This window comes from Rhinopithecus bieti, unplaced genomic scaffold (assembly GCF_001698545.2).
Source record: "Rhinopithecus bieti isolate Rb0 unplaced genomic scaffold, ASM169854v2 scaffold_47707, whole genome shotgun sequence".
Lineage (NCBI taxonomy): Eukaryota > Metazoa > Chordata > Mammalia > Primates > Cercopithecidae > Rhinopithecus > Rhinopithecus bieti.
In genome coordinates, this window is record NW_016819117.1 from 1,433,648 (window position 1) to 1,460,670 (window position 27,023).

At 61.0% G+C, this 27,023-nt stretch overlaps 5 protein-coding genes and 2 long non-coding RNA genes across 20 annotated transcripts; 4 read left to right on the top strand and 3 right to left on the bottom strand.

Annotated features, from left to right (window-relative positions):
• Positions 1–25: 25 nt before the first annotated feature.
• Positions 26–2,834, bottom strand: RPS2 (ribosomal protein S2). The gene is made up of 7 exons (XM_017858399.1): positions 2,743–2,834; positions 2,409–2,588; positions 2,237–2,326; positions 1,119–1,226; positions 707–880; positions 468–627; positions 26–241 (listed from the first exon to the last, which is right to left on the bottom strand). The coding sequence occupies exons 2-7, from the start codon at positions 2,583–2,585 to the stop codon at positions 69–71; spliced, it is 882 nt and encodes a 293-aa protein (XP_017713888.1). The 5' UTR covers positions 2,586–2,588; positions 2,743–2,834; the 3' UTR covers positions 26–68.
• Positions 2,835–2,889: 55 nt separating this feature from the next.
• LOC108519414 (uncharacterized) lies at positions 2,890–3,364 on the top strand. The gene is made up of 2 exons (XR_001882617.1): positions 2,890–2,986; positions 3,262–3,364. It is a non-coding gene; the product is annotated as an uncharacterized LOC108519414 (long non-coding RNA).
• Positions 3,365–4,627: 1,263 nt separating this feature from the next.
• Positions 4,628–6,921, top strand: RNF151 (ring finger protein 151). Its single transcript, XM_017858401.1, has 4 exons — positions 4,628–4,863; positions 5,248–5,393; positions 5,699–5,795; positions 6,376–6,921. The coding sequence occupies exons 1-4, from the start codon at positions 4,861–4,863 to the stop codon at positions 6,865–6,867; spliced, it is 738 nt and encodes a 245-aa protein (XP_017713890.1). The 5' UTR covers positions 4,628–4,860; the 3' UTR covers positions 6,868–6,921.
• Positions 6,922–7,201: 280 nt separating this feature from the next.
• Positions 7,202–14,411, top strand: TBL3 (transducin beta like 3). The gene is given in 24 exon segments (XM_017858404.1): positions 7,202–7,667; positions 9,525–9,576; positions 9,666–9,761; positions 9,845–9,892; positions 10,007–10,068; positions 10,070–10,151; positions 10,243–10,314; positions 10,316–10,329; positions 10,408–10,578; positions 10,667–10,742; positions 10,825–10,918; positions 11,007–11,188; positions 11,286–11,427; positions 11,534–11,592; positions 11,689–11,792; positions 12,293–12,440; positions 12,532–12,762; positions 12,838–12,908; positions 12,996–13,152; positions 13,224–13,282; positions 13,426–13,529; positions 13,615–13,686; positions 13,779–13,937; positions 14,018–14,411. Coding segments are annotated over 24 exon segments (2,679 nt in total). The 5' UTR covers positions 7,202–7,377; the 3' UTR covers positions 14,152–14,411.
• On the bottom strand, positions 14,377–20,095 carry NOXO1 (NADPH oxidase organizer 1). 14 transcript variants are annotated; one of them, XM_017858396.1, is made up of 10 exons: positions 20,016–20,095; positions 18,036–18,124; positions 16,578–16,669; positions 16,403–16,483; positions 16,106–16,196; positions 15,833–16,010; positions 15,465–15,649; positions 15,258–15,371; positions 14,896–15,013; positions 14,377–14,816 (listed from the first exon to the last, which is right to left on the bottom strand). In XM_017858396.1, exons 2-10 carry the CDS (start codon positions 18,061–18,063, stop codon positions 14,513–14,515), a joined length of 1,191 nt encoding a protein of 396 aa, XP_017713885.1. In that variant the 5' UTR covers positions 18,064–18,124; positions 20,016–20,095; the 3' UTR covers positions 14,377–14,512. The 14 variants fall into 14 exon arrangements, 13 of the variants coding, with proteins under 13 accessions (XP_017713885.1, XP_017713880.1, XP_017713878.1 ...); XM_017858391.1 differs by having other exon boundaries at positions 16,121–16,193; positions 16,578–16,990; XM_017858389.1 differs by having other exon boundaries at positions 16,121–16,196; positions 16,578–16,990.
• Positions 19,921–23,599, top strand: GFER (growth factor, augmenter of liver regeneration). Its single transcript, XM_017858402.1, has 3 exons — positions 19,921–20,325; positions 20,595–20,791; positions 21,711–23,599. The coding sequence occupies exons 1-3, from the start codon at positions 20,068–20,070 to the stop codon at positions 21,871–21,873; spliced, it is 618 nt and encodes a 205-aa protein (XP_017713891.1). The 5' UTR covers positions 19,921–20,067; the 3' UTR covers positions 21,874–23,599.
• Positions 23,600–24,612: 1,013 nt separating this feature from the next.
• LOC108519415 (uncharacterized) lies at positions 24,613–26,863 on the bottom strand. Its single transcript, XR_001882618.1, has 2 exons — positions 25,860–26,863; positions 24,613–25,317 (listed from the first exon to the last, which is right to left on the bottom strand). It is a non-coding gene; the product is annotated as an uncharacterized LOC108519415 (long non-coding RNA).
• Between the last annotated feature and the right edge of the window lie 160 nt (positions 26,864–27,023).

Here is a 27,023-nt window from a genome sequence, read left to right on the forward strand (position 1 = left end):
CACTAACCATGCAGGACACAGGAAATAGTAACAGGCTTAATTCACTTTATTTTTCTTGTATAAAAAGCCTATGTTGTAGCCACAGCTGGAGCCTGGGTCCGCTGCACGGAGACTCTGGTGTGGGTCTTGACAAGGTGGTCAGTGAATTCCTGATAGGTAGACTTGGTAAACACAGTCTCCTTCCACAGGTCAGGGGTCAGGTAGCTGTAGGTCTTAGAGATGGCATCAAAGGTGGCCTTGGCTGCAAAACGAAAGAACCCCAGGAAGGTCAGTGGTGTGCTTGAGGCAAGTCCCCCAACCCAAAAATTGTCGCACTCCTAGGAACAGAGAGGCCATTCTGGGCGGGTCTGTCGTGCATTAGGAGAGCCTTTCTCTGCCTCCCTGAAAACACGCCAAGCACACACCGGACCCGTGTGGTTAAGCGGAGCTGAGAGACCATGGCTATGCCCCATGCGTGGACCACCTACCGAAGTTGCCCAGGGTGGCAGTGCAGCCCCGGGCTGAGGTGTAGCAGTCATCAATACCAGCCATCATGAGCAGCTTCTTGGGCACAGGCGCTGAGACGATGCCAGTGCCCCTGGGTGCAGGGATGAGGCGCACCAGCACAGAGCCACAGCGGCCTGTCACCTGGTGAGGGAAGAAGTCAGGAGACAAGGGCCCAAAGGAGCCCGCCCCACAGCAGGCCCATAACCTGCCACCAGCCTACCTTGCAAGGGACGGTGTGGGGCTTGCCGATCTTGTTCCCCCAGTAGCCTCTGCGCACCGGGACAATGGAGAGTTTGGCCAGGATGATGGCCCCACGGATGGCGGTGGCCACCTCCTTGGAGCACTTAACACCCAGGCCGACGTGGCCATTGTAGTCCCCGATAGCAACAAACGCCTGTGAAGAGATGTGTGTGAGGCGACTGGTAGCCCTACACCCAATCACCGCCCACCACCCAAGGCCTGTTGCGCCCCTCAAGGAAAGAGAGGCCACAGTAAGGCCCATCCCAGGTCCTGAGGAGATCTTTTCTCTCTCTCCCCATTACGAAAGTCACACGGGTGAAGCCAAGTGCAACTACGCAGAGCCGAGAGAGTCTGACAAGCCCAGCCCAGCCCACTCCAGGACAGCCAGGTACCTTGAACCTGGTGCGCTGACCAGCACGGGTCTGCTTCTGCACCGGCATAATCTTCAAAACCTCATCTTTGAGAGAGGCCCCCAAAAAAAAGTCAATGATCTCAGATTCCTGTAACAAACAACAGAATTGTGGGGAGTGCATTAAATAAAAACTTAGCACCATTATGCTATTCAACAACCAAAGTCATCTGCGGGGCGGTGGCTCACACCTGTAATCCCAGCACTTTGGGAAGCTGAGGTGGGCGGACCACAAGGTCAGGACTTCAAGACCAGCCTGGCCCACATGTTGAAACCCCATCTCTATTAAACACACAAAAAATTAGCCAGGCGTGGTGGCGGGCGCCTGTAAACCCAGCTATTCAGGAGGCTGAGGCAGGAGAATCGCTTGAACCTAGGAGGCGGAGGTTGCAGTGAGCCGAGATCGCACCAGCCTGGATGACAGGCCGAGACTCTGCCCCGCCAAAAAAAATAGTCATGAACCCCCTCACCTGGCATCCCCCATCTGTCCCCTTCGTTTCGTTTCAGCAGTGTTAATGGAATCTTGTAAGATTAGCAATGTTTCAGCATCTCAATCGTTTCTTCCTATCTGCCCTTTTCCTCTTGTTTGGTGAGATGTGGCTTTCCACTCAGGTTTCCTTTTGCTTTGTCCGGCTTTGGCCTAGCCATGAACACTGTACCTTGCTAGAGCCAATGCTCACATGACAAACGTGCAATTAGCCTTTCCCACTGCACCCGCTGGACGCGGACGACAGCTGTCCTGCACACGCGGACTATGAGTTTGCTAACCCTTACAGTGTCCTCCCACAACCTGAATTTCATCGTCCTCCCGGATGGCATGAACCGAGCGCTGCTTCTGTCTCAGCTCTTTGGAAATGAATTCGCTGCGAACGTGAGAAGATGCGCTGAAATGCCTTTTGTGGCTCTCGCTTCACTCTGGTATATCCATCCAAGCTCTCTCAAATGGAATCCTCTCCTCAGCCAGCCCGCAACACAACCTCAACCTCTCCAACGAGACGCTGGGCCCTTCAAGGCGGGTCAATGGCAGATGCCAACCATCCAACCCCAGCCCAAACCACTCCGGGGTCGCACTTGTTCAACGCCCCAACGACCGACGCGTACCTTAATGGGCAGAGAGAAGAGGTAGATCTCCTCCAGAGACTTGATCTTCATGTCCTTGACCAAGCGGCCCAGCTTGGTGACGGGCATCCACTAGAGGGAGAAAATGCGCGAGTGACCAGGGCCGCTCTCCGCCGCCGCCTACGGCCCGATCCCGCGCGTAGCTGAAACCTACCTCCTTATCCTCGGCCTTGCCTCCGCGAGCTCCGCGGCCTCGGCCCCGACCCCGTCCACGGCCGCGACCCCGGCCCCGGATGCCACTGCCGAAACCTCCGCGGAAGCCACCGCGGTTCCCCATCCCAGGGCCACCAGGGCCTCCGGGCCCCCCCGCTGCACCGGCGTCATCCGCCATTTGCTGGAGAAAACGACAAGAACCAGTCAGTGCGGCCTAGGCATCTAGCAGCCCCCGCAAGACCCAGACAGGGGCTCCCGCCCAGGAGCGCGGACTCGATGTCCGCAGATTCCCGCCGCCCGCGCCGAGACCCGCAGCGGCACACACGACCACTCACGTGTTTTCTCGGAGAAGAAGAGCGAGGCCTGCTGGGAAGCAGGTTTTATACCACACCAAGCGCCGCGAGACCTCCGCTGCCCCGCCCCGGACGGGAGCCCGCCGAGCTCCCATAAGGCAACCTGTGATTGGCTCCGCGGTGCCCCGCCCTGCGCGTCCGGCCCCAGCCGCGGCCTGGGCATCTACACCGCCCGAAAAGCGGCTATAAACGCCCGCGCGTCTTTTGCGCTCCCCTCTTCACTCAGGTAGGTCGTGCCGCGTTCGCCACCAGTATCCCGCTGGTGGTCTTGGAGACCGGCGTTGGTTGAAAATCACCCCCGGCTTTGGCCGTGGCCGCGGGTGAGATTCGACGCCCAGAGCCTCCGGGGGCCTCAGCTCACCGCGCGCTGCTCCATGTGCGGCGGTGAAACCCAGGCCCCGACAGGCGCCGCGGCCTCCCCCCAGGTGTGGCCGCTCGCGTGGTCTGGCCCCTGACTCCTGACCCCGGCTGCCGACCCCTAACCCTGTTTTCTCGCCGCAGGACACTGGTCCTCCCACGCCTGAGACCGACGTCGCCAGGACCGCGGGGTCGGGGGAACTCTGCTGTTCCCCGTCTTTCAAATAAAGCTGTTTGCCTAACTCACTGCGTGCGGGTGTTCTTGGGGTCCCGACCCGCCTGTCAGCCTGGCAAGTGCATCTGTTCACGCTGTGGCGGGGAGAACCCTAGCGAGATGCCTCCTCGTCTTTCCTGGCCATCCCAACGCCGCGTTGGACACAAGGATAGGATGTGGGAGGTTGGCAGGTGACATGTAAGGTCCGACGCTTAAGTGGCGGAGCCAGATTGGGAACAGTCTTGTGGCCATGCGCGCCTCAGGTAAAGTGCCCTGGCCCAAAGGGCGCCAGGTGGGGCCAGCAGAGCGCTCGCAAGGATGGGAAGTTCAGAGGCTTCCAGTGACTTCCTTGTGAGACCAGCTGAGATTCTAAGGGATTTGACCAGCTAGGCCTAGATGAACTCAGCGCCCCAGTGGTGCTAGGCTGGAGTGGATCAGACACCTGGTTTGGGAGGCTGGGCCCCCTGCTCTGGGGCAGCAGGTTACCCGGGAGTTTAGTTCTCACTGCCTTGGAGCTAGCCCCTGAGTATCAGATCCTAATTGAAGACCCCTAGTGGCTCAATGCCTAAAGCCCCAAAACACTAGGAGCCCTAGGAGCTGCAGCCCTCTGGAGAGAAGAGGGGCGATCCCTGTGATCCCACTGAAGCCCTGGCCTGGGGGAAACAGCTCCATGAAGCTTGGTTCATCTCAGCTCACTACAGCTTCTGCCTCCGGCTTTCAAGCAATAATGCCTCAGCCTCCCAAGCAGCTAGGACTACAAGCACCTGCCACCACGCTCGGCTAATTTGTCTGTATTTTTAGTAGCAATGGGTTTTCACCATGTTGACCAGGCTGGTTCGAACTCCTGACCTCAAGTGATCTGCCTGCCTCGGCCTCCCAAAGTGTTAGGCTTACAGGCATGAGCCACTGCACCCAGCCCTGTGACTTTTTAAAGAGGTGGGGTCGGCCGAGCGCGGTGGCTCAAGCCTGTAATCCCAGCACTTTGGGAGGCCGAGACGGGCGGATTACGAGGTCAGGAGATCGAGACCATCCTGGCTAACACGGTGAAACCCCGTCTCTACTAAAAAGTACAAAAAACTAGCTGGGCGAGGTGGCGGGCGCCTGTAGTCCCAGCTACTCGGGAGGCTGAGGCAGGAGAATGGCGTAAACCCGGGAGGCGGAGCTTGCAGTGAGCTGAGATCTGGTCACTGCACTCCAGCCTGGGCAACAGAGCGAGACTCCGTCTCAAAAAAAAAAAAAAAGAGGTGGGGTCTCACTGAGTTGCCCAGACTTGTCTCCTGGGCTCAAGTGATCCTCCTGCCTTGGCCTCCCAAACTGCTGGGATTACAGGTGTGAGCCACTGCACCCGGCTACCTGTGATCCTCTACAGAAGGGAACAAGGGCTGGGCTGTACAGGGTCTCTGGGCCCTGAACCAGGGTTGTGATTGGCTTGAGCTGGACAATGCTATTGTGATGTCAGCCCACACCCACTGTGAAATGCAGGCTCCTGAGCTCTGGGGGCCTGTGGAGCTGCTGTCTAGACACAGATCATGGTGAGCCTGGGGTCCTCTTGCCTCCAGCCCTTAGATGTGTGCCCAACTCCAGAAACCTGCTGAGTTGTTCAGGGATTGACCCCACTGCACTTGGAAAGGGTGGGCAATGGGTCGCAGGCCCCCATACGGTACAGTGAAACCTGGAAGGCTCTGGCTAGGTCTGATTCCAGGCTAAGGCCCCCATCTCCAACCAGGGATTAGTAGTCCTGGGGTGGGGGGCCCTAACCCCTACAGCTGCCCCCTCAAAGTGGGTGCTGAGCCAGCCCCTCTACTTGAAGTTCTGTGGCCCACCTCCCCACCCAAAGCTTGCTAGGCTGTTGCTGGGTATGTGGACCAGGGACTGGATCACTGTCCCAGCCAGGTCCTGACACCTGGCCTTTGCAGAGTGGCGGGTATGATCTCAACCTCTTCGCCAGCCCTCCTGACAGCAACTTTGTGTGCTCCGTCTGCCATGGGGTTCTCAAGAGGCCAGCAAGATTGCCATGCAGCCACATCTTCTGCAAAAAGTGCATCCTCCAGTGGCTAGCCAGGTGCCACCGGGTACCCAAGGGGCTGGGAGGGTAGGAGTGAGACTGGGGGCCATTGCTGTGGCCCAGAACAGAGGGGAAAGTCAGCCAAAAGACTCAGCCACGAAATCTCCCTGAACTAAAATGTGTATGCCCTCACTCAGTGGTGTGTGCAGACCCCGGCCCCAGCCTCAGAGCTGACAGCGCCCTGTAATAGGCCCTGATGCCTCCTCCAGCTGATGAAAGGACCACCTGGGTCACCGAGTGAGAGCTTGACCAGGGCTCCCTTCCCACTCCCAACACTCACCCCTACTCATGCCTCCTTCCAGACAAAAGACCTGTCCGTGCTGTAGGAAACAGGTGAAAAGGAAAAAGATCGTCCACGTGAATAAACTCCGGAAAACCATTGGCCGCCTGGAAGTCAAGGTAGCTCAAAGTACTCACTCCCCCGACCCTCGACCCTTCTCACCCTTGTAGGGGTGGGGCAGGGCCAGGAGAGGGGGCAGGAGAATCGTATCTTAAGAGAGAAACAAGTGCAGCCTTGGGAGGACCAGACGTGGCTGAGTTTGAATCGTGCCTCTACTGCTTAGTTGCTGTGTGACTTTAAGCAAGTTTCAGCTGTAAAATGGAGATTATAAAGGACTCACAGAGGATTTTCAGAGGATCTAGTGCCTGGTGTGCTGGCCACTACTCTCCAGCCCCCTAGTTTTACAGATGGGTAAACTGAGGTTAAAAAAGGAAAGCCTGGCATCCACACCACTCACCAGACCAACCCAACTGTGTACCTTCCAGTTCCCCAAGCCTCAGGCCTCGCCCCTCCCCTGGAACTTCTAGCTTCTTCCCACTTCCAAGCATTTGCCCCAATGATCTCTCCACCCACTCACCGAAGTCAGAAAAGTGTGGGAGGCTCCCGGTTCCCTGGTTCCTGGTGAATGGAAAGCCAGGGGTGGGGGGTTCTGGGGGTGTCCCGCCTGATTTCTTCACACGTGTTCTCCTTCACCCTCAGTGCAAGAACGCCAACGCTGGCTGCAGAGTGACGTGCCCCCTGGCCCATCGCAAGGGGCACCAGGACTCATGCCCCTTCGAGCTAATGGCCTGCCCCAACGAGGGCTGCACCTCGCGGGTGCCGCGTGGGGCCCTGGCAGAGCACCGGCAGCACTGCCAGCAAGGATTCCAGCAGCGCTGCCCCCTGGGCTGCGGGGCCACCCTGGACCCGGTCAAGCGCGCTCGCCACAACTGCTACCGGGAGCTGCACAATGCCTGGAGCGCGCGCCAGGAGCGCAGTCGGACCCTGCTGCTGTGCCTTCTGCGGCGCGTGCGCTGGCTGCACCGAGCCACCAGCGTCGTTCGCCGAGAGCTGGCGGAGCTCAGCAGCTTCTTGGAGGAAGACACCGCTCTGCTGGAGGGCACCTCACAGGAGGAGGCCAAGGTCGCCCCAGAAGGCAACGCTGGGGCTGAGGTGGTGGGGGAGCCCAGGGCCAACATACCTTGTAAATAGGTCAATAAAAGCGGAGCGCAGGCCTGCCTGCCTCTGTGCCTGCGGCCCTCATAACTGTCACCGGTGCATCCCTGCCGCCCTCTCCAGGCATTTGCTTGCTCTCTTTCATCTTTTCCTTTTTTTTTTTTTTTGAGACAGAGTCTGGATCTGTCGCCCAGGCTGGAGTGCAGTGGCGCGATCTCGGCTCACTGCAACCTCCGCCTGCCGGGTTCACGCCATTCTCCTGCCTCAGCCTCCCGAGTAGCTGGGACTACAGGCACCCGCCACCCCGCCCGGCTAATTTTTTGTACTTTTAGTAGAGACGGGGTTTCACCGTGTTAGCCAGGATGGTCTCGATCTTCTGACCTCGTGATCCACCCGCCTCGGCCTCCCAAAGTGATAGGATTACGGGCGTGAGCCACCGCGCCCGGCCACGAATGCCTTTTTATACTGTTATCAAAGAGCCAGGCCACCAGCGCCGCCACCAGCGCCGGTCTACCCTCACCAGACCGCGAAGCACCCTCAGGTCTCATGGCCCTCCCTCCAGGCCGGAAACGTCTCCGCCCGCTTCCGCCTCCCGAGGCAGCAGCCACTGCCCGAAGCAAAGATGGCGCCAAGCGCGCGGCGCCGGTGGGGACGTCACAGTGGTCGCGCGCGGTGACGCCATCGCAGCGCGCCGGGAGTGTGGCGTTCTGTGAGGAGTTCGGTGCCAACCTCTGTCACGCGGCGGCGGCTGCCGGGGCCCTAGCCGATTTCAGCTGGAGCGGCGGCGGCGGCAACATGGCAGAGACCGCGGCCGGAGTCGGCCGCTTCAAGGCCAAGTGAGCCCGAAGCGTTGGGGCCGCGCGGGGAGGGAGCTGGTTTCGCAGCCGGCATAGCGGAAGTGCACGTGGGGTGGGCACGCATTCTGGTCCGTGGAGGCGAGAGGCTATGTGTGCGCCGGCTCACGGGGTCGCGGACGCTGCGGTGATACCAGGCGGGAGAGCCGACCCCGACTGCTCTCGGGGAGGACGGCGATCGGAGCCTGGCCGCCGGGAGCAGCAGCGTGGGCTCACCGAGAAGCCGGCTGTGGGTGGAGTGGGGACCAGAAGTCCCGATGAGGGGAGGAAAGGGCTGAGCCTAGGTCGGGGCTGGTCCCGGGGGGCGGCGGGAGGCGAAGAACCACCTCTGAGCAGTCGGCCTGGGGACGTTTTACCCGCGATCTCTCTTTTCCAGGGAGCAGGTAGACAGCAGGAGAGGGGCGGGTCTGCAGAAGCCCAGGAGGCCCTGAGTTCTGTGCCCTGTCACTCCCCAAGCCTTTGTCGAACAGCAGTACTGGTGCCCCTGCCCTGGCAGCGCAGCCTCAGGGGATTAGCGTTTCCACTGGCAGCTCTGGGGCTTTGGTTGTGCCAAGCACTGGTAAAGGAAGGTCCCAGGCTGGCAGCACCGCCATGGGAGGGTCAACTGGGTGCGGGGGCTCAGGGGCTGCTTTCGTTTTGGCAGTCAGGCTTCCAGAAGCGCAGTGAGCCAGACCTTGACAACTGGGAAGAGAAGCCCAGGCCGCATACAAGGAACAGGGGGAAGATAGGAAACCCGTCCCAGAGGCTGCGACAGGAGCAATGGGGTGCACTGTGGGCCATGAGAGGGAAGGAAAGCAGAGGCAAGGGTGGCAGAAGCTCTTCTGGGCAAGGTCTGGAAGGTGTGTGGGCAGAAGGGAGGGTTTGATGCAGGGCAGTGACATCTTCAGTTATGCTCTGAAAGGTACCTGGCAGCAGGGTTAAGAGGTAGGTAGGGGAGGCCGGGAGCAGTGGCTCACGCCTGTAATCCCAGCAATTTGGCTCATGCCTGTAATCCCAGCAATTTGGGAGGCCAAAGTGGGTGGATCACGAGGTCAGGAGATCGAGACCATGGTGAAACCCCCATCTCTACTCAAAAATACAAAAAACTAGCCGGGCGTGGTGGCAGGTGCCTATAGTCCCAGTTACTCGGGAGGCTGAGGCAAAATGGTGTGAACCCAGGAGGTGGAGCTTGCAGTGAGCTGAGATCGCACCACTGTACTCCAGCCTGGGTGACAGATGGAGACTCTGTCTCAAAAAAGCAAGAAAAAAAAGAAGAGGTAGGTAGGGGGCCCAGTGAAGAGGCCAGAGTGGCTGACCAGAGGCTGCGATGGCCTGGACCAGGTGGAGGCAATGGAGAGGGAAGGAGGAGGGGCAGGAGTGAGGTCACAGAAATGACAGCTGCTCATGGGACCCGGGCTCTGGGCAAGCCTGGGGATGAAGGGAGGAGCTAGCAAGGGGAAGAGGTATGCCATACCTCAGGGATGAAGACACTGGGAGGATGTGCTCTGGGCTGGCTACCCAGGCCTGGCCACCCACCGCCGGCAGGGGTGTCCCCAAGGACCCCCCTGGCTCTCACTGGGGAGTCCCTGAGAACCCTGGGCTGTTGGGCTGACTCTTCCTGACACAGGCCCACCCCCTGCTGCTTCAGGGATCACCAGCCCAGGTCTCCACTCTCAGTGACGGGGGTAGCAACAGCCCCCTGCAGTACTGCTGGTTCTACCCCATGCCCTGTCTCTGCTGTTGCCCAGAAACTCAAGGGCAGGGGACATTGGGGTCACCTCAAGAGGAGCACCCAACACAGGGCTGGGCCCTGGGGACTGAAGGGGTGGGGTGCTCACTCGCCCCCTGCTCTCCTTCCAGCTATGCTGTGGAGCGCAAAATTGAACCTTTCTACAAGGGCGGAAAAGCACAGGTACCAGCCTGGGGAAGGGCAGGGGGGCGGGCAGCCAGAGACCATGGGGGGTGCTGAATGTTGCCTGGCTGAGACCCCTCTGTCCCCAGCTGGACCAGACTGGCCACCACCTCTTCTGCATCTGTGGCACCAGAGTCAACATTCTGGAGGTGGCCTCGGGGGTCGTGCTGCAGAGTCTGGAGCAGGTGAGGGTAGCCTGGGTGGGTGAGGGGTAAGTGGAGGGGGCAGCCCACTCATACCATGCTCTGCACACCACTCTTTCCCCTAGGAGGACCAGGAGGACATCACTGCCTTTGACCTCAGCCCTGACGATGAGGTACGCGGGGCGGGGCCTGGAGGGGACCTGCTCCAGCGCCTACCTCCCAGACTGAGTCCAGGAGGCTGTGAGCAGGGTATTGCTGCCCCTCTGTGACCTGCTATCCTCCCCCAGGTGTTGTGGACCAGCCAGCCGGGCATTTGCTGCTGGGCTCAAGTGGCCTGGCGAGAGGGCGCGTACTCGCCTGGAAGCGTTACACACAGCCCCCGTGGCCACCATGGTCCTTCGACCCCCACCTCCCACGCTGCTAAGCCAACAGGTTAGGCCCTGCCAGCCACAGGTGGTTATCAGGGCACAGATTGCAGGGGCTTTGGGCATTCCCACTCCCTTTCACCTTGCTTCCCTGGCAGGTGGCTGTGACGGGCCGTGCGGTCTGGGACATCGTGCGGGCACTGATGGGACCACACCACTTCCGAGGCTCGGCCCGGCGTCGTGCAGTGAGTTGGGCGGGAGGAGGAGGGCAGAGGCACCGCCCAGCCTGCACAGCTCACCCATCCTGTCCCATCCGCCCGCAGCCTAGTGGCCTTCCACCCGGACCCTACACGCCTGCTGCTCTTCTCCTCAGCCGCGGATGCCGCCATCCGCATGTGGTCACTGCAGGACCGCTCATGCCTGGCTGTGCTGACTGCCCACTACAGCGCTGTCACCTCACTGGCCTTCAGCGCCAACGGCCACACCATGCTCAGGTCAGCAGTGGGCCCTGGTACGAGGGGGAGGCTTGGAAAGTGGGGGCCAAGGCTAAGACTTGACCTGAGGTTGCTGTTGCTACCCCAGCTCCGGCCGTGACAAAATCTGTGTCATCTGGGATCTTCAGAGCTGCCAGGCCACAAGGACCGTGCCTGTGTTTGAGGTGGGCATGCCTGGAGGCCAGGGCTGGTTGAGTTGGGTGGGGAGGGGGCATGACAGCAGCCTGTGACCCAGTTCGTCTCCAGAGCGTGGAGGCTGCTGTGCTATTGCCAGAGGAGCCAGTGTCCCAGCTGGGTGTGAAGTCCTCAGGCCTGTACTTTCTGACAGCCGGCGACCAAGGTGTGTTGGGCCGGGACACAGGCAGCAGTATGGGGTTGGGGAAGGCCTGTGGACCTGAGTCTCAGCAGCCCTGTCCCCACCCACACAGGCACTCTGCGCGTGTGGGAGGCAGCTTCCGGGCAGTGTGTGTACACGCAGGCCCGGCCGCCGGGCCCTGGGCGGGAGCTGACTCACTGCACCCTGGCCCGCACTGCCGGCCTGCTCCTCAGCGCCACCGCCGACCACAACCTGTTGCTCTATGAGGCTCGCTCCCTGCGGCTGCAGAAACAGGTGCACACTTGGCCTTGCTCTGTCTAGAGGCTGCGGGCACCAGCCCTCCTCTTGCACAGGTCCTGGCTCACATCTCCTGCCCCCTGCCGCCCTGCAGTTCGCTGGCTACAGTGAGGAGGTCTTGGATGTCCGGTTTCTTGGGCCTGAGGACTCCCACGTCATCGTGGCCTCCAATAGCCCCTGCCTGAAAGTGTTTGAGCTCCAGACGTCGGCCTGCCAGATCCTCCATGGCCACACAGGTGAGTGGGGCCAGCCCACCTGACACCCTGGGACCTGCCTGGGTCCCTTGCTTGCTTCCCTTCCCCCATCTTGCTTTGTGACCTATACCTCCCCACAACATCTCAGATATCGTCCTGGCCCTGGATGTGTTCCGGAAGGGATGGCTCTTTGCCAGCTGTGCCAAGGTGAGGCACCCTGAGAGGTAGGGGCAGAGGCACCAGGCAGGGAGGCCACGCAGTAAGCCCATGGACCAGCCTCTCTCCTCAACTCCCTGTCCCCAGGATCAGAGCGTCCGTATCTGGAGAATGAACAAGGCTGGCCAGGTGATCTGCGTGGCTCAGGGTTCCGGTCACACACACAGCGTGGGCACCGTCTGCTGCTCTAGGTAGTGAGTCGGGGCTGGGCCCAGGGGTGTCAGGGAGGTGGAGGCCCGGGCCTGCCAGCAGGGGCTGCCACTCAGGGAGCTGAGGAGGCAGCGGCAGCTTTGGCTTGCTCTGAGGGTCCAACCCAGAGATGTCGAACAGAACAGGACAGGACAGTCCCTACGTGCCTCGAGGGCAGTCCTCAGAAGTAGCCCCGGCGAAGTGGTTAAAGGGGGGACGGGCACTAGGCAGAGAGAATGATTCTGCACGAGGCCCAGGTGGAGAGGTGACCCCTGCATGTAGGCCTGGGGTCCTGTGGCTGGGGCTGAGTCACCAGGTGCTGCGGGTGGACAGTGTAGACAGGGCGTGATCCTACAGGTGCCTGGGGGTGACCCAGGCCAACCCGCATCCTGGGACGGTCCCCGTGGTCTGGACCGTGGGCTCCCAGGCTGGCTCTGTGGGGAGCTGGCCTCAGGACTGGCCGGGGCTCAGCTGTGTCTCCTCCTCTCCTGTTGGGCCACAGGCTGAAGGAGTCCTTCCTGGTGACAGGCAGCCAGGACTGCACTGTGAAGCTGTGGCCTCTTCCCAAAGCCCTGCTGTCCAAGAACACAGCCCCAGACAACAGCCCCATCCTCCTGCAGGCCCAGACCACTCAGCGCTGCCATGATAAGGTGACTCCATAGCCACTGGGGTGGGGGTGTGGCCAAGCCCTTGCTGGCGGGGGAGGGGGGGTGCTGAGCCACCACCTTCTCCCATTGCCAGGACATCAACAGTGTGGCTATTGCCCCCAACGACAAGCTGCTGGCCACAGGCTCACAGGACCGCACAGCCAAGCTCTGGGCCCTGCCGCAGTGCCAGCTGCTGGGTGTCTTCTCAGGTCACCGGCGTGGCCTCTGGTGCGTCCAGTTCTCTCCCATGGACCAGGTGCTGGCCACAGCCTCAGCTGATGGCACCATCAAGCTCTGGGCGCTCCAGGACTTCAGCTGTCTCAAAGTAAGCGGCGATCCAGGCCGTCCCCACCCCTCACCCTGGTGACATCTCATGCCCTACCCCCCCCGCCCTTTGCAGACATTCGAGGGGCACGATGCTTCTGTGCTGAAGGTGGCCTTTGTGAGCCGTGGCACGCAGCTGCTGTCCAGGTGAGTGGTCTGGGGCAGGGCAGCGATGGGGTGGGGGGTGGCGGGGTGACCTGCCTGACGCTGAGCCTCTCCCCACCCCAAACCCAGCGGCTCGGATGGCCTCCTGAAGCTCTGGACCATCAAGAACAACGAGTGTGTGCGGACGCTGGATGCCCACGAGGACAAGGTCTGGGGGCTGCACTGCAGCCGGCTGGATGACCGCGCCCTCACTGGGGCCAGCGACTCCCGCGTCATCCTCTGGAAGGTTGTGGGCCCCAAGGGCAGGGAAGAGTCGGGGTGGAGTGAAGGCCCCATCTGACCCCAGTCTGACCCCAGGATGTGACCGAGGCGGAGCAGGCAGAGGAGCAGGCCAGGCAAGAGGAGCAGGTGGTCAGGTAAGGCCAGGGCAGTGGCACCCCTCCTGGCATCAGCCCTGCTCTGTGCTGTAGGGAAACAGGCTGAGCACCAGGCTCGCTGCCTGCTGACTCCGATGGCTCTGCCAGCGGCCCTCAGTGGCCTCTCCCTCCCCTCCCCGCAGGCAGCAAGAGCTGGACAACCTACTGCATGAGAAGCGGTACCTGCGGGCACTGGGCCTGGCCATCTCCCTGGATCGGCCCCACACCGTGCTGACTGTCATCCAGGGTCAGTGCTCACCCGGGGGCAAGAGGCTGGGTCTACAGACCACTGGGCTCTGCTTTCCCCAGCTCAGCCTTCCCTCCTCCCACAGCCATCCGGAGAGACCCTGAGGCCTGCGAGAAACTGGAAGCCACCATGCTCCGACTGCGGCGCGACCAGAAAGGTTGGGGGCCGGTCAGGGTGGGTGGCCCGGCGGGCAAGGGCCAGTCATGGCACATTGGCTGGGCAAGAGGATGAGGGTCCTGTTGCTCACAGAGGCCCTGCTGCGCTTCTGCATCACGTGGAACACCAACTCTCGGCACTGCCACGAAGCCCAGGCCGTGCTGGGTGTGCTTCTGCGGCGTGAGGCTCCTGAGGAGCTGCTGGCCTACGAAGGCGTGCGGGCAGCGCTTGAGGCCCTGCTGCCCTACACTGGTACGTGGGCACAGTCTGGGGTTGGGGGATCCTGGGGGGCGTGTGGACTACCCCCCTGACCTCCTTCTGTCCAACCCCAGAGCGGCACTTTCAGCGGCTCAGCAGGACACTCCAGGCCGCCACTTTCTTGGACTTCCTGTGGCACAACATGAAGCTGCCTGTGCTGGCGGCCACCCCCACACCCTGGGAAACCCATAAAGAAGCGCTCCCCTAGCCGGTCCGGTCTCTCTCCAGTCCATCCTGAACCCCTGGAAAACCCATAAAGGCTGCTCTCCTAGCCGGCCCTGTCTCTCTGGATTCCAGTCCAGCCCCTACCCTGGCCAACACCCTACCTAGCCAGCCAGAAGGGCACTGGAGCTGATGGTCTCGGCCTTACCAAGCCCATCCCGCACCCTGGCCTGGCAGAGATCTAGCCCGCGGCTCCGCACGCTTAGACGGTGGGGGTCATTCGGGACAAGCTTTACTCAAGAGGAACAGCAAATACCCGCCTCCCGTCCTGTTGGCCAGGGAGATCCGCCCTCCGCACTCCTAGCCCTGGGATGGCGCGGTCCATCCCCCCATCGAGATCCTCGCGCTCACTGCTCCGTAGTAGGGTGCGCCACAGGCACAGGGTCCACGCACCCTCGGGACGGGCCCTGGCGCCCTGGGCGCCGCTCCAGGGCCCTGCGTGTGACGGTGCAGCAGCGGCTCTGGATGGCGCCCGGCGAAGGTCGGGTGGGCACGGTGGGGGGAGGGGCGGTGGCCTGGGAGGGTTCGGGGAAGCCCCGGGCCTCACCGGCCGGGTCGTCTCCTCCACGGAACCCCGTCCGGCTCAGGAGTGCACCCAGCCCTTCCGGCCGCAACAGCACCGCGGGAAGGAGGCCCTCCCGGTCGCCGTACCTGCGAGGGGGCGGGGTGTAGTTAGGGCCCCGCCCGCCCGCCTCGGCTAGCCTCCCCGCCCACGCCCGCTCCCGCGTACCTGCACAGCCACCAGCCGCGGTCTGACGTTTCCAACACGCGCACGCGCGCCCCCGCGGGCACGGACAGCTCATCTGCGCGGTTGTTCTCGTAGGCACGGGAAGCACAGAAATGGGGACCTGGCAGTGGGTGCCTGGAGTCACCGCGGGGCAGCATAGGCCAAGGCCCGCCCGCACCCTTCTCCAAATTCTCCTTGCTTGAGTCTGCTGACCGCGGGGCCGCTCTAAAACCGGTTCGGGGTTTCCTCTAGGTGCGGAGACCAAGCACGGACTCCTGGGCCGCCCTGCCTGCGATGCTTCTGACCCAGTCTTGCCACACGGTCAAGCCGTAGTGGTGGCATAAGGGATGGGGTTAGGCGCATACCGCTGCTGCCTAGGGACGGGCCTCCCTCCCGGCCCCGGCCCGGGGCCGCCGCCTCCAGGTAGGGCGCTGGAAACCAGGCTACCTGCTGGTCCTCGTTCTCCACCAGCCACCAGCCTGTGCGCAAGAAGCCGGCGGGGACTCAGATCTCGAGGCTCCCTCGGGTCCAGGGGCAGAGGAACAAATCCCTGGGTTATTGGCGGGCCCTACCTGAGGGGTGCCGCAGCAGCACGTCCAGGCTCTCCTGGGCCCGCGCCTGAAAAGGCCGATTCCGCGTATCCTGGGTACAGAAAGGCTGCAGGCAGCGCAGACTCTGAGTCTCCAGACTGTGGATGGAGAGGCGGCCCGCAGCACGCGAGACAGGCGGCTCCTCTGGGGTGGGCAGGATCACTCGGCTGGGAAGGGCAGCCCGCACGAGTGAGAGGTAGGCGGATGGGGAGGGTGAAACCGGAGGCGCCACCCGGCAAGACCGCCAGCCTCCCAGTCTCTGCCCTTATTCGCTGGCTGTTCCCCCCACCCTACATCTCTCCCAGCTCCAAACGCCGCTGCAGGCTGGGAGTTTGGGGGGAGTCAGGCACCTGCCGGGTGGCAGCGTGGGCTCCAGGTCCAGGGGTTGCGGTGCGAAGAAGCCAGTGATCGCCGAGCTCTGTGCCACACGCTCTGCAGTCGCCAGCAGCCTCCGAGAATAGGTTTCCAGCAGCTGCAGGCGCACCAGGCCGCGGCTCGTGCGCCCCCCGTGTGCCAACAGTGGTGCATCTTAAGGCACCACAAAAACGTGCTGTGATACCCCGCGTTGGGCTTCACTGGTCCCTGGCGCCCCAGGCAAACCACCGCCTTCCCCGCCCCCATACCCAGGCTGGCCTGACCGAGAAGCTTTGGGAGAACGCGGTCAGATCTCCGCAGCAGGCCCGCCTCCACCGGGAAGGTCTCCTTGAGGGTCTTCTGAGGGCAGGAACGGGGCATTGGTCTTCCAGAGCCCACTGTGCACCCTTGGGAGGGCTGGGTCCCTCACCCAGATGGCAGGGGCTGGGAGCTTCAGTGGGGACGAAGGGCCTCCAGTGGGAGTCACTGATGGGGGGCAGTCCAGTGGGAGGCAGCCGGGTGGGGAAGCCGCCACCGTGGCATCAGGGTGGCCCAGGGTCACTTACCTTGAGCCGCCTGAATTCGTCCCAACTCCTGCGCACGAAGGTGTCGCTGCCGTCTGACCAGCGCACACAGAAGGCAAAGGTCTGGGGGACAAAAAGTTGGGAGTGCCTTGGAGGTGTTGGTCCAGGCACCCCCTTCCTATGCCTTGGGGCCACTAGGGACCCAGCCAGGTCTTACTTGGAGCCTCTTGATCTGCACCAGGGCTGCTCCTTGCACTGAAACTGGGTATCGGGGGCCTGCCATGACTGTGGCCTCCAGGCTGCAGACTCCTGAAATGGGTGAGGACCCTTCTGCTTCCCTGTGCTTGAGAGGGCTCTGGGGGACCCAGAAGACCGTCTGGGATACAATCTGGCAACGCCTCAAGCCTGTGGGGTCCTTGTGGAGCCGCCCCAGCCTAGTCCTTTGCAGCTTTCTTGCTGTCTCCCAAGCCCACGATCTGGGGGCAGGAGCACAGGGATTGGGGGACTTCCAGGCAGAGCTGCTAGGAGGAAGAAGAATGAGCTTTCCAGCCCTGGAGGCGTGCAAGACTGAAGAAGGGGTGGAGGGTAGGCGGAACTGCTGCCTGGGTTGCTCCTGCCTGCCTCTGGCCACTGGAGGAGGGAGAAGGCAGGGCTAATCAAAGTGCTGCCTGTCCTGCCCACCTCTCTGGATTCCCCGGCTCTGTGAGGTAATTGCCCTGCTAGGGTGTGTCCAACAACTCTTGTCTTTGAACTAGCCTGGGGATTTCTGTACAGAACCAAGGCCTCAGTGCTTAAAGCTTTAACTGCTTTGTCTGATTTAATCCTAATGCTGGAGGAAAGGTCTCTTAAGGTCCGCAACTAATAGGTGAGGAAATGTGTGTTAAATGCGTAATTTTGTGAGTTTTGTGTACATACTGGGGAGGGGCAGACCTCACATGCTCACCCCAGGGGTTCCCCTGCAGTGAGGAGACTTGGGGTAGGAGAAAGAGGGCCCATCTGTGCAGTCACTGGCACTTGTTGGGTGGGGGTGGAGGTCAGGGAAGCGGTCACTAGGGCTGTTTTGAGAACCGCCTCTCAATTCATGATTTGCCATGACCGACTGCAAACATGGCCTGGGCAGAGGCCCGCTCAGGTGCCCGCCTCTCTGGCTGCTTCCTTATAGTTCAGGCTACAGAAGCCACATTCAACTCTGGCACACAGTGGTTCTTCCTGGTGCTGGGGTCACCAATTCTGTGTTGGGATGCCCCTACTCCAGCCCCTTCAGGGAGTGGTCAGCCTCTGGGGCATCCCTCCAGGAAGCTGCCCTCGCTGCAACAAAGGGCCTTTGTGTGTCTGTCCCTCCAGCACTCGCTGAGGCCCTCAAGCTGTCCCTGGTCCTGGCATGGGCAATGAACACCTGCTCACACAGGGCTGATATGCAGGGGGCCCCAACCAGCTGTCACCTTCTCCCTGATCTCAGCTGAGGGCCTAGCTGACCTGGTGGGGTCCAGCGTGTGAACCGAGGGGAGACCTTGCTCCCCTGGAAGACGGGAGAGAAGCTGGGGAGGATTTATTCAAAAGCAGAAGCCTAGAGGGATTCTGAGGCTGCCTCCCCACCCCAGCTGACAGGCCCTGCCCCACACCCCATCAGCCCTGCATGGTTTCCACTTTTTCCTCCCCTACCCTTTTTTCTTACCTGAATAGTACAGCCACCCCACCTCCATCCGTATGCTCCTCACTTGCCCCAACAAAATCCACTCCAAGGACAGACACAGTGCCTCTCACCTGTAATCCAAGCACTTTGGGAGGCCGAGGCAGGGGGACTGCTTGAGCTCAGGAGTTCAAGACCAGTCTGGGCAACATGTTGAGACCTCTATCTATGCCCCCGCAAAATACAAATATTAGCTGGCCATGGTGGCGTGTGCCTGTAGTCCCAGCTACTTGGGAGGCTGAGGTGGGAGATCACTTGAGCCTAAGCAGTCGCAGCTACAGTGAACAAGATCGTGCCACTGCACTCCACCCCGGGTAACGGAACAAGACCCTGTCTCAAAAAAAGAAAAAAAAAAAAGAAATCCACTCCCCATATGATAGCCAGAGGAATCTGCAGCAAACTGAAATGGAAATCAGATTGGGGGGTAAAAAGCCCTTGCCCCAAAAACGTCTAGCACTCCCCCCCCGCCTTTTTTTTTTTTTTTTTTTTTGAGGCCGAATCTGCTCTTGTCGCCCGGCTGGAGTGCATGGCCTGATCTCAAGCTCACTGGCAAGCTCCGCCTCCCGGGTTACACCATTCCCTGCCCTCAGCCTCGCCAAGGTAAGCTTGGGCAGCACAGGCCCCGCCACCCACGCGCCCCGGCTAGTTTTTGTATTTTTAGTAGAGCAGGTTTCCACCGTGTCAGCCAGGGATGGTCTCGATCTCGCTGACCTCGTGATCCGCCGTCCTCGGCCCCCAAAGTGATGGGATTACGGGCCTGAGCCACCGCGCACCGGCCCCCCCTACCCCCATAATAAATTCCCCAATCCCGTAGCTGCTAACCAAGTCTTGGTGGGTCCCATGATCCTCCTCCCCACTTACAACCCTCCCCTTACGCGTCCACTGGCCTTTTTTTTTCCCTCGAAAATGCAATACCTGCACCTTGGGCTTGGTCTGGGAAAGGGGCCTCAGCTGATTCCTCATCCTTCAGATAGGCTCAACCCGTCGCTCAGGAAGCCTTCAACGCGGCTTTACACACCCTTGCCCATTGGACCACCAGTCTCGTACGTAACATTTAATGATGGACGTCCTTGTTTTTTTCCTGCTTTGACCACTGAATTATGAACAGAGGAGGTCCCAGGGAACAGAGCTTGTGTTCCCTGCTCTGCCCAGCACCTGAAACACAAGCCTTGGGAACAAGAGCACAAATAATAGCGGAAATGATAAAATGAAACGCAAAGGAGGCAGAGGAATCCCAGAGGCCGCTCCAACCGGGAGCCCGACCCCTCATCCCAGGTTTCCCCTAGGACGCGGCAGCCGGCCCGGGGGGCGCGGGGAGCCCAAGGCACGCGCCACCCTCCCCTGCCGGCGCGCCCCCGCGCTGCTTGCCAGGCGGCCCGTTGCATGGCGCCCGGGGCGGCGACAAAGAGCCAGAACCCTAGCGGCGCGCCCGCAATCCTGTGCCGGCACGCCAGCCCTCGGCTGAGGAAGGGCCTGGGCACCAGCGGGGTGGAACGCGCCCCTCAGCGGGAGAGCGAAGAGCCTGGCCGCAGGCACACAGACACTCACAGCGGAGCGGATGGGGGCTCTCCGCCGGGGCGCAAACACGCGACTTTGCTGAGTGTCAGCCGGGTCCCAGCGCCCGCGGCGCACCTCGGCCCGCGCACCCTTCCGCCACACAACTGCTCTTCTACTGGAGGAAGCGAGAGCGCGCCCACGACGGCCGCAACCACGGGCGGTGCGCCCGCGGATCCGAGGCCGGGGTGCCAGCGCCAGGCCCCCGGCCTCCCGCTCGCCGTCCCTGCCACGGCCCCGGGCCCGGCACCCGGGTCCGCCCGGGGCCCTTGGCCCGCTCCACCACGGGCGCGCGCCGCCGCGGGCCCCCGCCCCCCAACTCCCGCCCCAAGCCCGCAGCTCGGGCCCAGCCCCAGCGAGCACGGCGCGCGCCTCCGGCTACTGTGGCTGCGCGCTGGCCTGAAGGCTGACCTGGAGGCTCATCTGGAGGCCGAGCTGGCCCGGCAGGCCTTGCGCGGGCAACATGGCGGCGCCCGGCGAGCGGGGCAGCTTCCACGGCCGGAATCTCTTCTTCCTGCCGGGAGGCGCGCGCTCCGAGGTGATGGACGACCTGGCGACCGACGCGCGGGGCCGGGGCGCGGGGCGGAGAGACGCGGCCGCCTCGGCCCCGACGCCAGCCCAGGCGCCGACCTCCGAGTCTCCGGTCGCCGAGGATGCCTCCCGGAGGCGGCCGTGCCGGGCCTGCGTGGACTTCAAGACGTGGATGCGGACGCAGCAGAAGGTGCAGATCCCTGCCCGACTTCTCCCAGCCCCGCGCAGCCCCTGCCCCTGCCCCCGCCCAGGTGCCCCGGCAGAGCTCCACAGGGTTGCCTGTCCCTGAACCTTGCCCCCGGGTAAGCCCGGCCTTACAGCCTTCATCCACGCGTGGGTTGGATCGTCTGCAGGGCTTTGGCCGGAGTCCAGTGGGCCACCGGCTGGGCTGTAGAAGGGGGAGCTTTGGGCGCTTTTGTTCGGAGAATGAATTCACTCTTGGTCGGCCTGCTTCCGCAGCGGGACTCCAAGTTTAGGGAGGACTGCCCGCCGGATCGCGAGGAACTGGGCCGCCACAGCTGGGCTCTTCTCCACACCCTGGCCGCCTACTACCCCGACCTGCCCACTCCAGAACAGCAGCAAGACATGGCCCACTTCATACATTTATTTTCAAAGTTTTACCCCTGTGAGGAGTGTGCTGAAGACCTAAGGAAAAGGTAAGATGTGTTTGCACGCAGCAGAGCTTTGCACTGCAGCCTGGGCCTGGGGCTCCTAGCTGACGGTATAGCGGGGAACATAGAGAAACGGATGCAGAGGTGACAGAAGTTTGCTGAGGAGCAGGGACCTCCAACAGGTGAGGCCTGGGGCCATCTGAGCCTCCTCATCTTGTCTCAAAAGCCAAACTGTTGGGATCTGCTGCTGAGTACTGCTCCTGCCACAGCCACAGGGCTCCAGGAAGGGCTTCCCTGTATTGTCTGGCACTGAAGGCGGCTCCCCGCAAGTTAGGGAGGACTCCACTTTGCCTGACTTCTAGAGCAGGACTGCTGGTTTTAAAATCTTGGAAATCCACTGCTTTTGCCCCCAAGAGCCACCTCTTCCTCACTGAGGCATCCAAGAGTCAGCACTGGCCCTTGTGGATGTTTCTAGACCAGATGTCTAGGGCAAAGTTACCATTGTTGCTGTAAGCCTGGGCAGTTAGAATTAAGTCTCTTGCTGAACTGAGGCACCAGGGCCTCCCTCAGGTGCTAAGAAACAAGTCCAGTTTTCAGTTACAAGGCTGTGCCCAGCCCCACCCAGGCCACACTCTGCCTGAGGCCAGAGACGCTGGATGCCGCTTCCTGGGTGTTAGAAGCTTATAAAATTGCCAGGTCTGTGCTGTGACGTCTTGCCTTGAGGCCTCGTTGGAGTTTGCCAAGCTCTCCAGGTGGGTGTTTGAGCAACCCTGGGAGTTCATCACACCCGGAAGCTGCAGGGTCAGCCCTGTTCTGGGAATTCCTCTCCCTTGGAGCATAAGGGCACTCCCAGGTATAGCTCACAGCAGTGCCCCAGTTGTCCTTCCTTGGGAGCAGACAGGGAACTGGCAGGGGCAGTGGAGCCGCTGCGTCCTCCCATTCTTTACTTGCTCTCCCTATGCAGGCTGTGCAGGAACCAGCCAGACACCCGCACTCGGGCATGCTTCACGCAGTGGCTGTGCCACCTGCACAATGAAGTGAACCGCAAGCTGGGCAAGCCTGACTTCGACTGCTCAAAAGTGGATGAGCGCTGGCGCGACGGCTGGAAGGATGGCTCCTGTGACTAGAGGGTGGTCAGCCAGAGCCCATGGGACAGCTAGCCAGGCGCCTATGGAGTGGCCTGGTTGGAGAGGGGCAGGGCACTCATTAAAGTGCATCAGAGCCAGAGCCTGTTGTGTCTCAGTTGGGTGGTCCCCAGGACACTGCCCGTAGGGAACTGCCCTGCCCCTGTTAGGTTTGGAGCAGAAGTGGAGGTGCACACAGCAGGCACCCACTGGCCTCCTCCTCAGTGGAGGCCCCAAGGAGCTGCAGCTGAACTGCAGGTGAGGGAGGCAGGAGCAGCCTGGGCTGCCCCTTGGTATTCAGGATGTGGCTTCCTGCCCACCGCATACCCTAGCGCCTCGCTCGTCACACAGGAAGACAGCAGGCCTGGCTGGGCATCCCTGTGCCTGTCCCTGGAGGCCAGGCCATTGCCTTCCCACTCTGCAGCAAGGGATGCCCCTGCCCCCAATGGCTCTGTGCTGCTCACTTTAGGGGGCTCAGTTCTCCACTCTGCTCAGTCCCTACAGGGAAAGCTCAGGCAGGGTCTTTCTGAGGGTCCGCCAGCCGTCCTGCCCTCTCCCTGCCTGGCACATGCCTGCCAGCGTTGTGCCATGCCTGTCCACAGGGGATTCGTGGGGCCCGCTTCCTCAGAGTCTGAAGCCCAAATGAAACGTTGAAGTGACCGAGGACCTGGCTGCAGTGTGTTTTCTGCTGGGGCTTATAGCAGTGGGCAGGGCTTGTTCCATCCCTGTGTGCCCAGCTGCATTTGCTGCTGGGGTCCTCGTTCCTCAGGAGGAGAGAGAGATCCCGAGGTGAGAGTGAGCTGGGAACAGCAAGGACGCTGATTGGTTGGGGCGGGGAGGCCAGAGTAGCTGATGCAGGGGTCCCAGGAGTACAGGGTGGCCAGACAGCACGAGGTCTCCAAGGCCCCAGCAGAGCTGTGGCTTGTACCCGCAGCTCCCCTGACAGGAAGTTCTTGGTGGGTTTGGAGCCAGGGAATGGCATGGAGTGATGTGGCTTTGAAGGGTCCTCTGGCTGCTCGGCTGGGATGAGGCAGGGAAGGGTGGAACAGGAGGACTGGTGAGGAAGCCGGGGCAGTCACCGAGTGACCACTGAGAGGAATACCCACCCCACGGCAGGGGCAGACGCGGGTACATTAAGGGGAGAGCCAGAGAACTCATGGGGTGAGGATGGAGTCCCAGGAGACTGCTGGGAGCTGCCCTGTGTGTCACAGATGGAGAAGGCTGTGAGTGCAGCAAGTTGAGGGGTGACTGGGACCCAGCTTTTGAGCCTCCCCAGCCAGAGCGGCCCAGCAACAGTGTTCTGTGGCCGTAAAACTCCAGGGACCTCTGTCTGCCAGGAGTCTCAGCCTTTCCCTGGGCGCAGGCCCACCTTGGCATGGCCTCCTCAGGCCTGTGTGGAGGAAGCTGACATGTCCCCACTAGATTGGCCCTTTGGAGCTGCTGGCTTCTGTAGAGGCTGCGCGGAGGGGCCAGGTGGCACAAATGAGAGAGGGGAGATGGGGGAAGCCAGGAGAGAAGGTGTCCCTTCCTCGCCCAGACACAGCGCTTCTCTCCGGCCTTTCCCAAGGCCTGTGAGTGTCTCAGGAACCAGCTGGTTCTCTGGTAAGGCCGTGTTCAGCTCAGGAACGTACTGCCTGTATCTGCTGTCCCTCCTGCCCCCCACTCCCTCTCCGCCTTGCCTTTTTCCCCATCTTAAAGTTTCACTCCTGAATAAAACTTCACTTGCCTTTTTCCCCGTCTTAAAGTTTCACTCCTGAATAAAACTTCACTTTGCCTTAGAATCTGTTTTTTTTGTTTTGTTTTGTTTTGTTTTAAGACAGAGTCTAGCTCTGTCGCCCAGGCTGGAGTGCGGTGGAGCAATCTCAGCTCACTGCAACCTCCATCTCCCGGGTTCAAGCAATTTCTCCTGCCTCAGCCTTCCGAGCAGCTGGGATTACAGGCACCCGCCACCATGCCCTACTAATTTTTGTGTTTTTAGTAGAGATGGGGTTTCACTGTGTTGGCCAGGCTGGTTTTGAACTCCTGACCTCATGATCCGCCCGCCTCAGCCTCCCAAGATGCTGGGATTACAAGCGTGAGCCACCGCACCAGGCCAGAGTCTGTTTTTTTGGGGCATCCAGGCCAGTGGAACTCTAGTGCAAGGAAAACACCAGCTCTGGCTTGAGCTGGTGTTCCAGAGCTGTTGACACGCAGACTAAAGGAACCAGCCCAGAGGGAGGAGAGACCTCAGCAGGATGGTACCCTGGGCTCCTAAGGCTCACAGGTCACAGAGGAGGGACCTATGAGGTAGGAGGAATACCAGGAGGGAGGAGGACCTCCAAGTGGGGCACAGTGGCTCATGCCTGTAATCCCAGCACTTTGGGAAACCGAGGTGGGCAGATCACTTGTGGTCAGGAGTTTGAGACCAGCCTGGTCAACATGGCGAAACCTCGTCTCTAGTAAAAATACAAAAAAAAAATGAGCTGGGCATGGTGGCGCACCTGTAATCCCAGCTACTCCAGTGGCTGAGGCAGGAGAATCGCTTGAGCCCATGAGGCAAAGGTTGCAGTGAGTCAAGATTGCACCACTGCACTCCAGCCTGGGTAACAGAGTGCAACTCTTAAAAAAAAAGAATTGAGCTGACAGCAGCATCAGACTTGCCCTTGGGATTGGCCTGGAGGTCAGCATACGGTCCAGCTCCACAGGGTCGATGGGTTTTTCTCCCCATGTGCAGAGACGAGAGATTATAGAAATAGACACAAGACAGATATAAAAGACAGCTGGGCCCGGGGGACCACGACGACCAAGACGCGGAGACTGGCAGTGGCCCCGAATGCCAGGCTGCGCTATTTATTGGATACAAGACAAAGGGGCAGGGTAAGGAGTGTGAGCCATCTCCAATGATAGGTAAGGTCACGTGGGTCACGTGTCCACTGGACAGGGGGCCCTTCCCTGCCTGGCAGCCGAGGCAAGCGGAGGGAGAGAGACAGCTTATGCCATTATTTCCACATATCCGAGACTTTTAGTACTTTCACTAATTTGCTACTGTTATCTAAAAGGCAGAGCCAGGTGTACAGGATGGAACATAAAAGTGGACCAGGAGCGTGACCACTGAAGCACAGCATCACAGGGAGACAGGTCTCCAGATAACTGCGGGCGGGCCAGACTGATGTCAGGCCCTCCACAAGAGGTGGAGGATTAGAGGCTTCTCTAAACTCCCCCAGGGAAAGGGAGACTCCCTTTCCCCGTTTGCTAAGTAGCAGGTGCTTTTCCTTGACACTGACGCTACCGCTAGACCATGGTCTGTTAGGTCCATTTGGTAACCGGTGTCTTCCCAGACGCTGGCGTTACCGCTAGACCAAGGAGCCCTCTGGTGGCCCTGCCTGGGCATAACAGAAGGCTCACACTCTTGTCTTCTGGTCACTTCTCACCATGTCCCTTCAGCCCCTGTTTCTGGCCTGGTTTTTCCTAGGGTATGATTGTAGAGCGAGGATTATTATAATATTGGAATAAAGAGTAATTGCCGCAAACTAATGATTAATGATATATATAATCATATCTATGATCTAGATCTAGTCAACTTATTTTATGTATTTGATTAGACTGAAACAGCTCGTGCCCTCAGTCTCCTGCCTCGGCACCTGGGTGGCTTGCTGCCCACAGGTCAGTGGCAACCTTGAGTTTAGGTGCCGTGCCGGTGGGAGCTGATTCTGCCAGGTCTCGGAGAGAGAGGAGGGTGTTGCAGGCAGAGGATGGAAAACTGGAGTTTGCTGCTAAAGGAAGCAGTAACATGAGGCAGCTAGAGGGGAGGTGGGGTCAACAGTGTTTGGCTTTTTAGGAGAAAGTGCAGCATGTCTGCGTGCTGATGTCAGCGATGAAGTAAAGGAGGAGAATGGATGACATGGAGGGGCAGTCTGTGGGGGACGGGTGAAAGGGGTTGGGGTCGAATGCACAGTGTGATGGACCTGGAACACAGTGAGTAGTCCTCTGGCAACACCTGCTCTGCCCACCTGTGCCCAGCAAGACTGAAGAAAGAGCTCCAGACCAGAATCAATGAGTTCCAGGGGGGCTGGGCCAAGCAGCACCATCTGTGCCCCGGGTTGGTGTAGCAGGGACCTGGGTTGCTTATCTGAGGAACGGTGGCAACAGTCTCTGCCACTATACAGGTAAAGCGCTTGGCGCTGTAAATGCTCAGTTAGTGCAGACATCTCAGTGCTCTAGACAGAAACCTAGGAGTCATCTGAACTTCCAGCCTGGTAGGAACATGAGGAGAGGGACCTTGTTGCACCCAGGGCTGGGGTCTGTGGAGGGGACCCAGCAGGAAACAGGGCAGCCAGGCACCACCGCCACCTGACTCCTGGTCTCTGATGCCTCTCCCTGCCCTCGAGTCCAGACTAGGTGCTTCAAGTGCGCTGGGGAGACCCAGGAGTAGGGAGGGCATTAGGAGTGCCCGCACCTGGCCGCGGGCAAGGAGCAGAGACACGGAAACCAACACTCCCAATGGCACTGGCCACGGTGCCTCTGCCCCTCCCTCCACAGGTGTTCCTGGGGCCGACGCCTATCTTCCTACCAGACCTTCCCCGCCAGAGGCGAAAACCTGCTGAACGAGCAGCTAGAGCACAGTGGGGGACCATAGGAAAGACCCCAGTTATCCATCTGGTCTTCCTGGGACCAGGGCCAGGGAGCCAGTCCCCTTTCCCGTAGGATGGGGGAAGATGCTGCAGCCCGTGGGTCTCCTACCCCTTTACTCCCTCACCCAAGGGCCCTTCGCAGAGGAGCGGACTCCTCCTGTCTGTCCTCCCGGCTACAGCAGTCTGCGCCCAGCGCCCGCGCCCCACCCAGCCCCATGGGGACCTGGCTGGAGGGTTCCTGAGGATGGCCTCGATCTCGGCACCGGGGCAGGCAGGTGCGGGTGGGGGATGGGAAGCGGGCGCGGCGGAGCAAGAGGAAGGACCCGGCCCCGCGCGCGTGGACCCAGTGGGGGGCGCGGGCTCGGCCCCGCCCCATCCCGCGCATCTCCGCGCGTTCACCGCCGTGGCCGGCGCGCGCTCCCCGGGAGGCGGCGGCGGCTGCGGCGTCGGTAGCATCAGCATCACTCAGGGGCAGCGCAGCGGCCTCGGGCGGGGCCGGCCGGGGACGGACCAGGCGGACAGAAGGCCACCAGGGGCCGCGCG

Bases quoted from the DNA above. Each gene is read 5' to 3' on its own strand.
- RPS2 (XM_017858399.1), bottom strand. From the start codon at position 2,585: ATGGCGGATGACGCCGGTGCAGCGGGGGGGCCCGGAGGCCCTGGTGGC. The intron at 2,327-2,408 runs GTAGGTTTCAGC...TTCTCCCTCTAG, and splicing joins GCAAGGCCGAGGATAAGGAG to TGGATGCCCGTCACCAAGCT. The intron at 628-706 runs GTAGGCTGGTGG...TTCCCTCACCAG, and splicing joins CCCACACCGTCCCTTGCAAG to GTGACAGGCCGCTGTGGCTC.
- RNF151 (XM_017858401.1), top strand. The intron at 5,394-5,698 runs GTGCCACCGGGT...GCCTCCTTCCAG, and splicing joins ATCCTCCAGTGGCTAGCCAG to ACAAAAGACCTGTCCGTGCT. The intron at 5,796-6,375 runs GTAGCTCAAAGT...CTTCACCCTCAG, and splicing joins TTGGCCGCCTGGAAGTCAAG to TGCAAGAACGCCAACGCTGG.
- GFER (XM_017858402.1), top strand. From the start codon at position 20,068: ATGGCGGCGCCCGGCGAGCGGGGCAGCTTCCACGGCCGGAATCTCTTC. The intron at 20,326-20,594 runs GTGCAGATCCCT...CTGCTTCCGCAG, and splicing joins GGATGCGGACGCAGCAGAAG to CGGGACTCCAAGTTTAGGGA. The intron at 20,792-21,710 runs GTAAGATGTGTT...CTCCCTATGCAG, and splicing joins GCTGAAGACCTAAGGAAAAG to GCTGTGCAGGAACCAGCCAG.
- NOXO1 (XM_017858385.1), bottom strand. From the start codon at position 20,069: ATGTTGCCCGCGCAAGGCCTGCCGGGCCAGCTCGGCCTCCAGATGAGC. The intron at 16,197-16,402 runs GTAAGTGACCCT...TCCTGCCCTCAG, and splicing joins ACGAATTCAGGCGGCTCAAG to AAGACCCTCAAGGAGACCTT. The intron at 14,817-14,895 runs GTACGCGGGAGC...GCCCCCTCGCAG, and splicing joins CGCGGCTGGTGGCTGTGCAG to GTACGGCGACCGGGAGGGCC.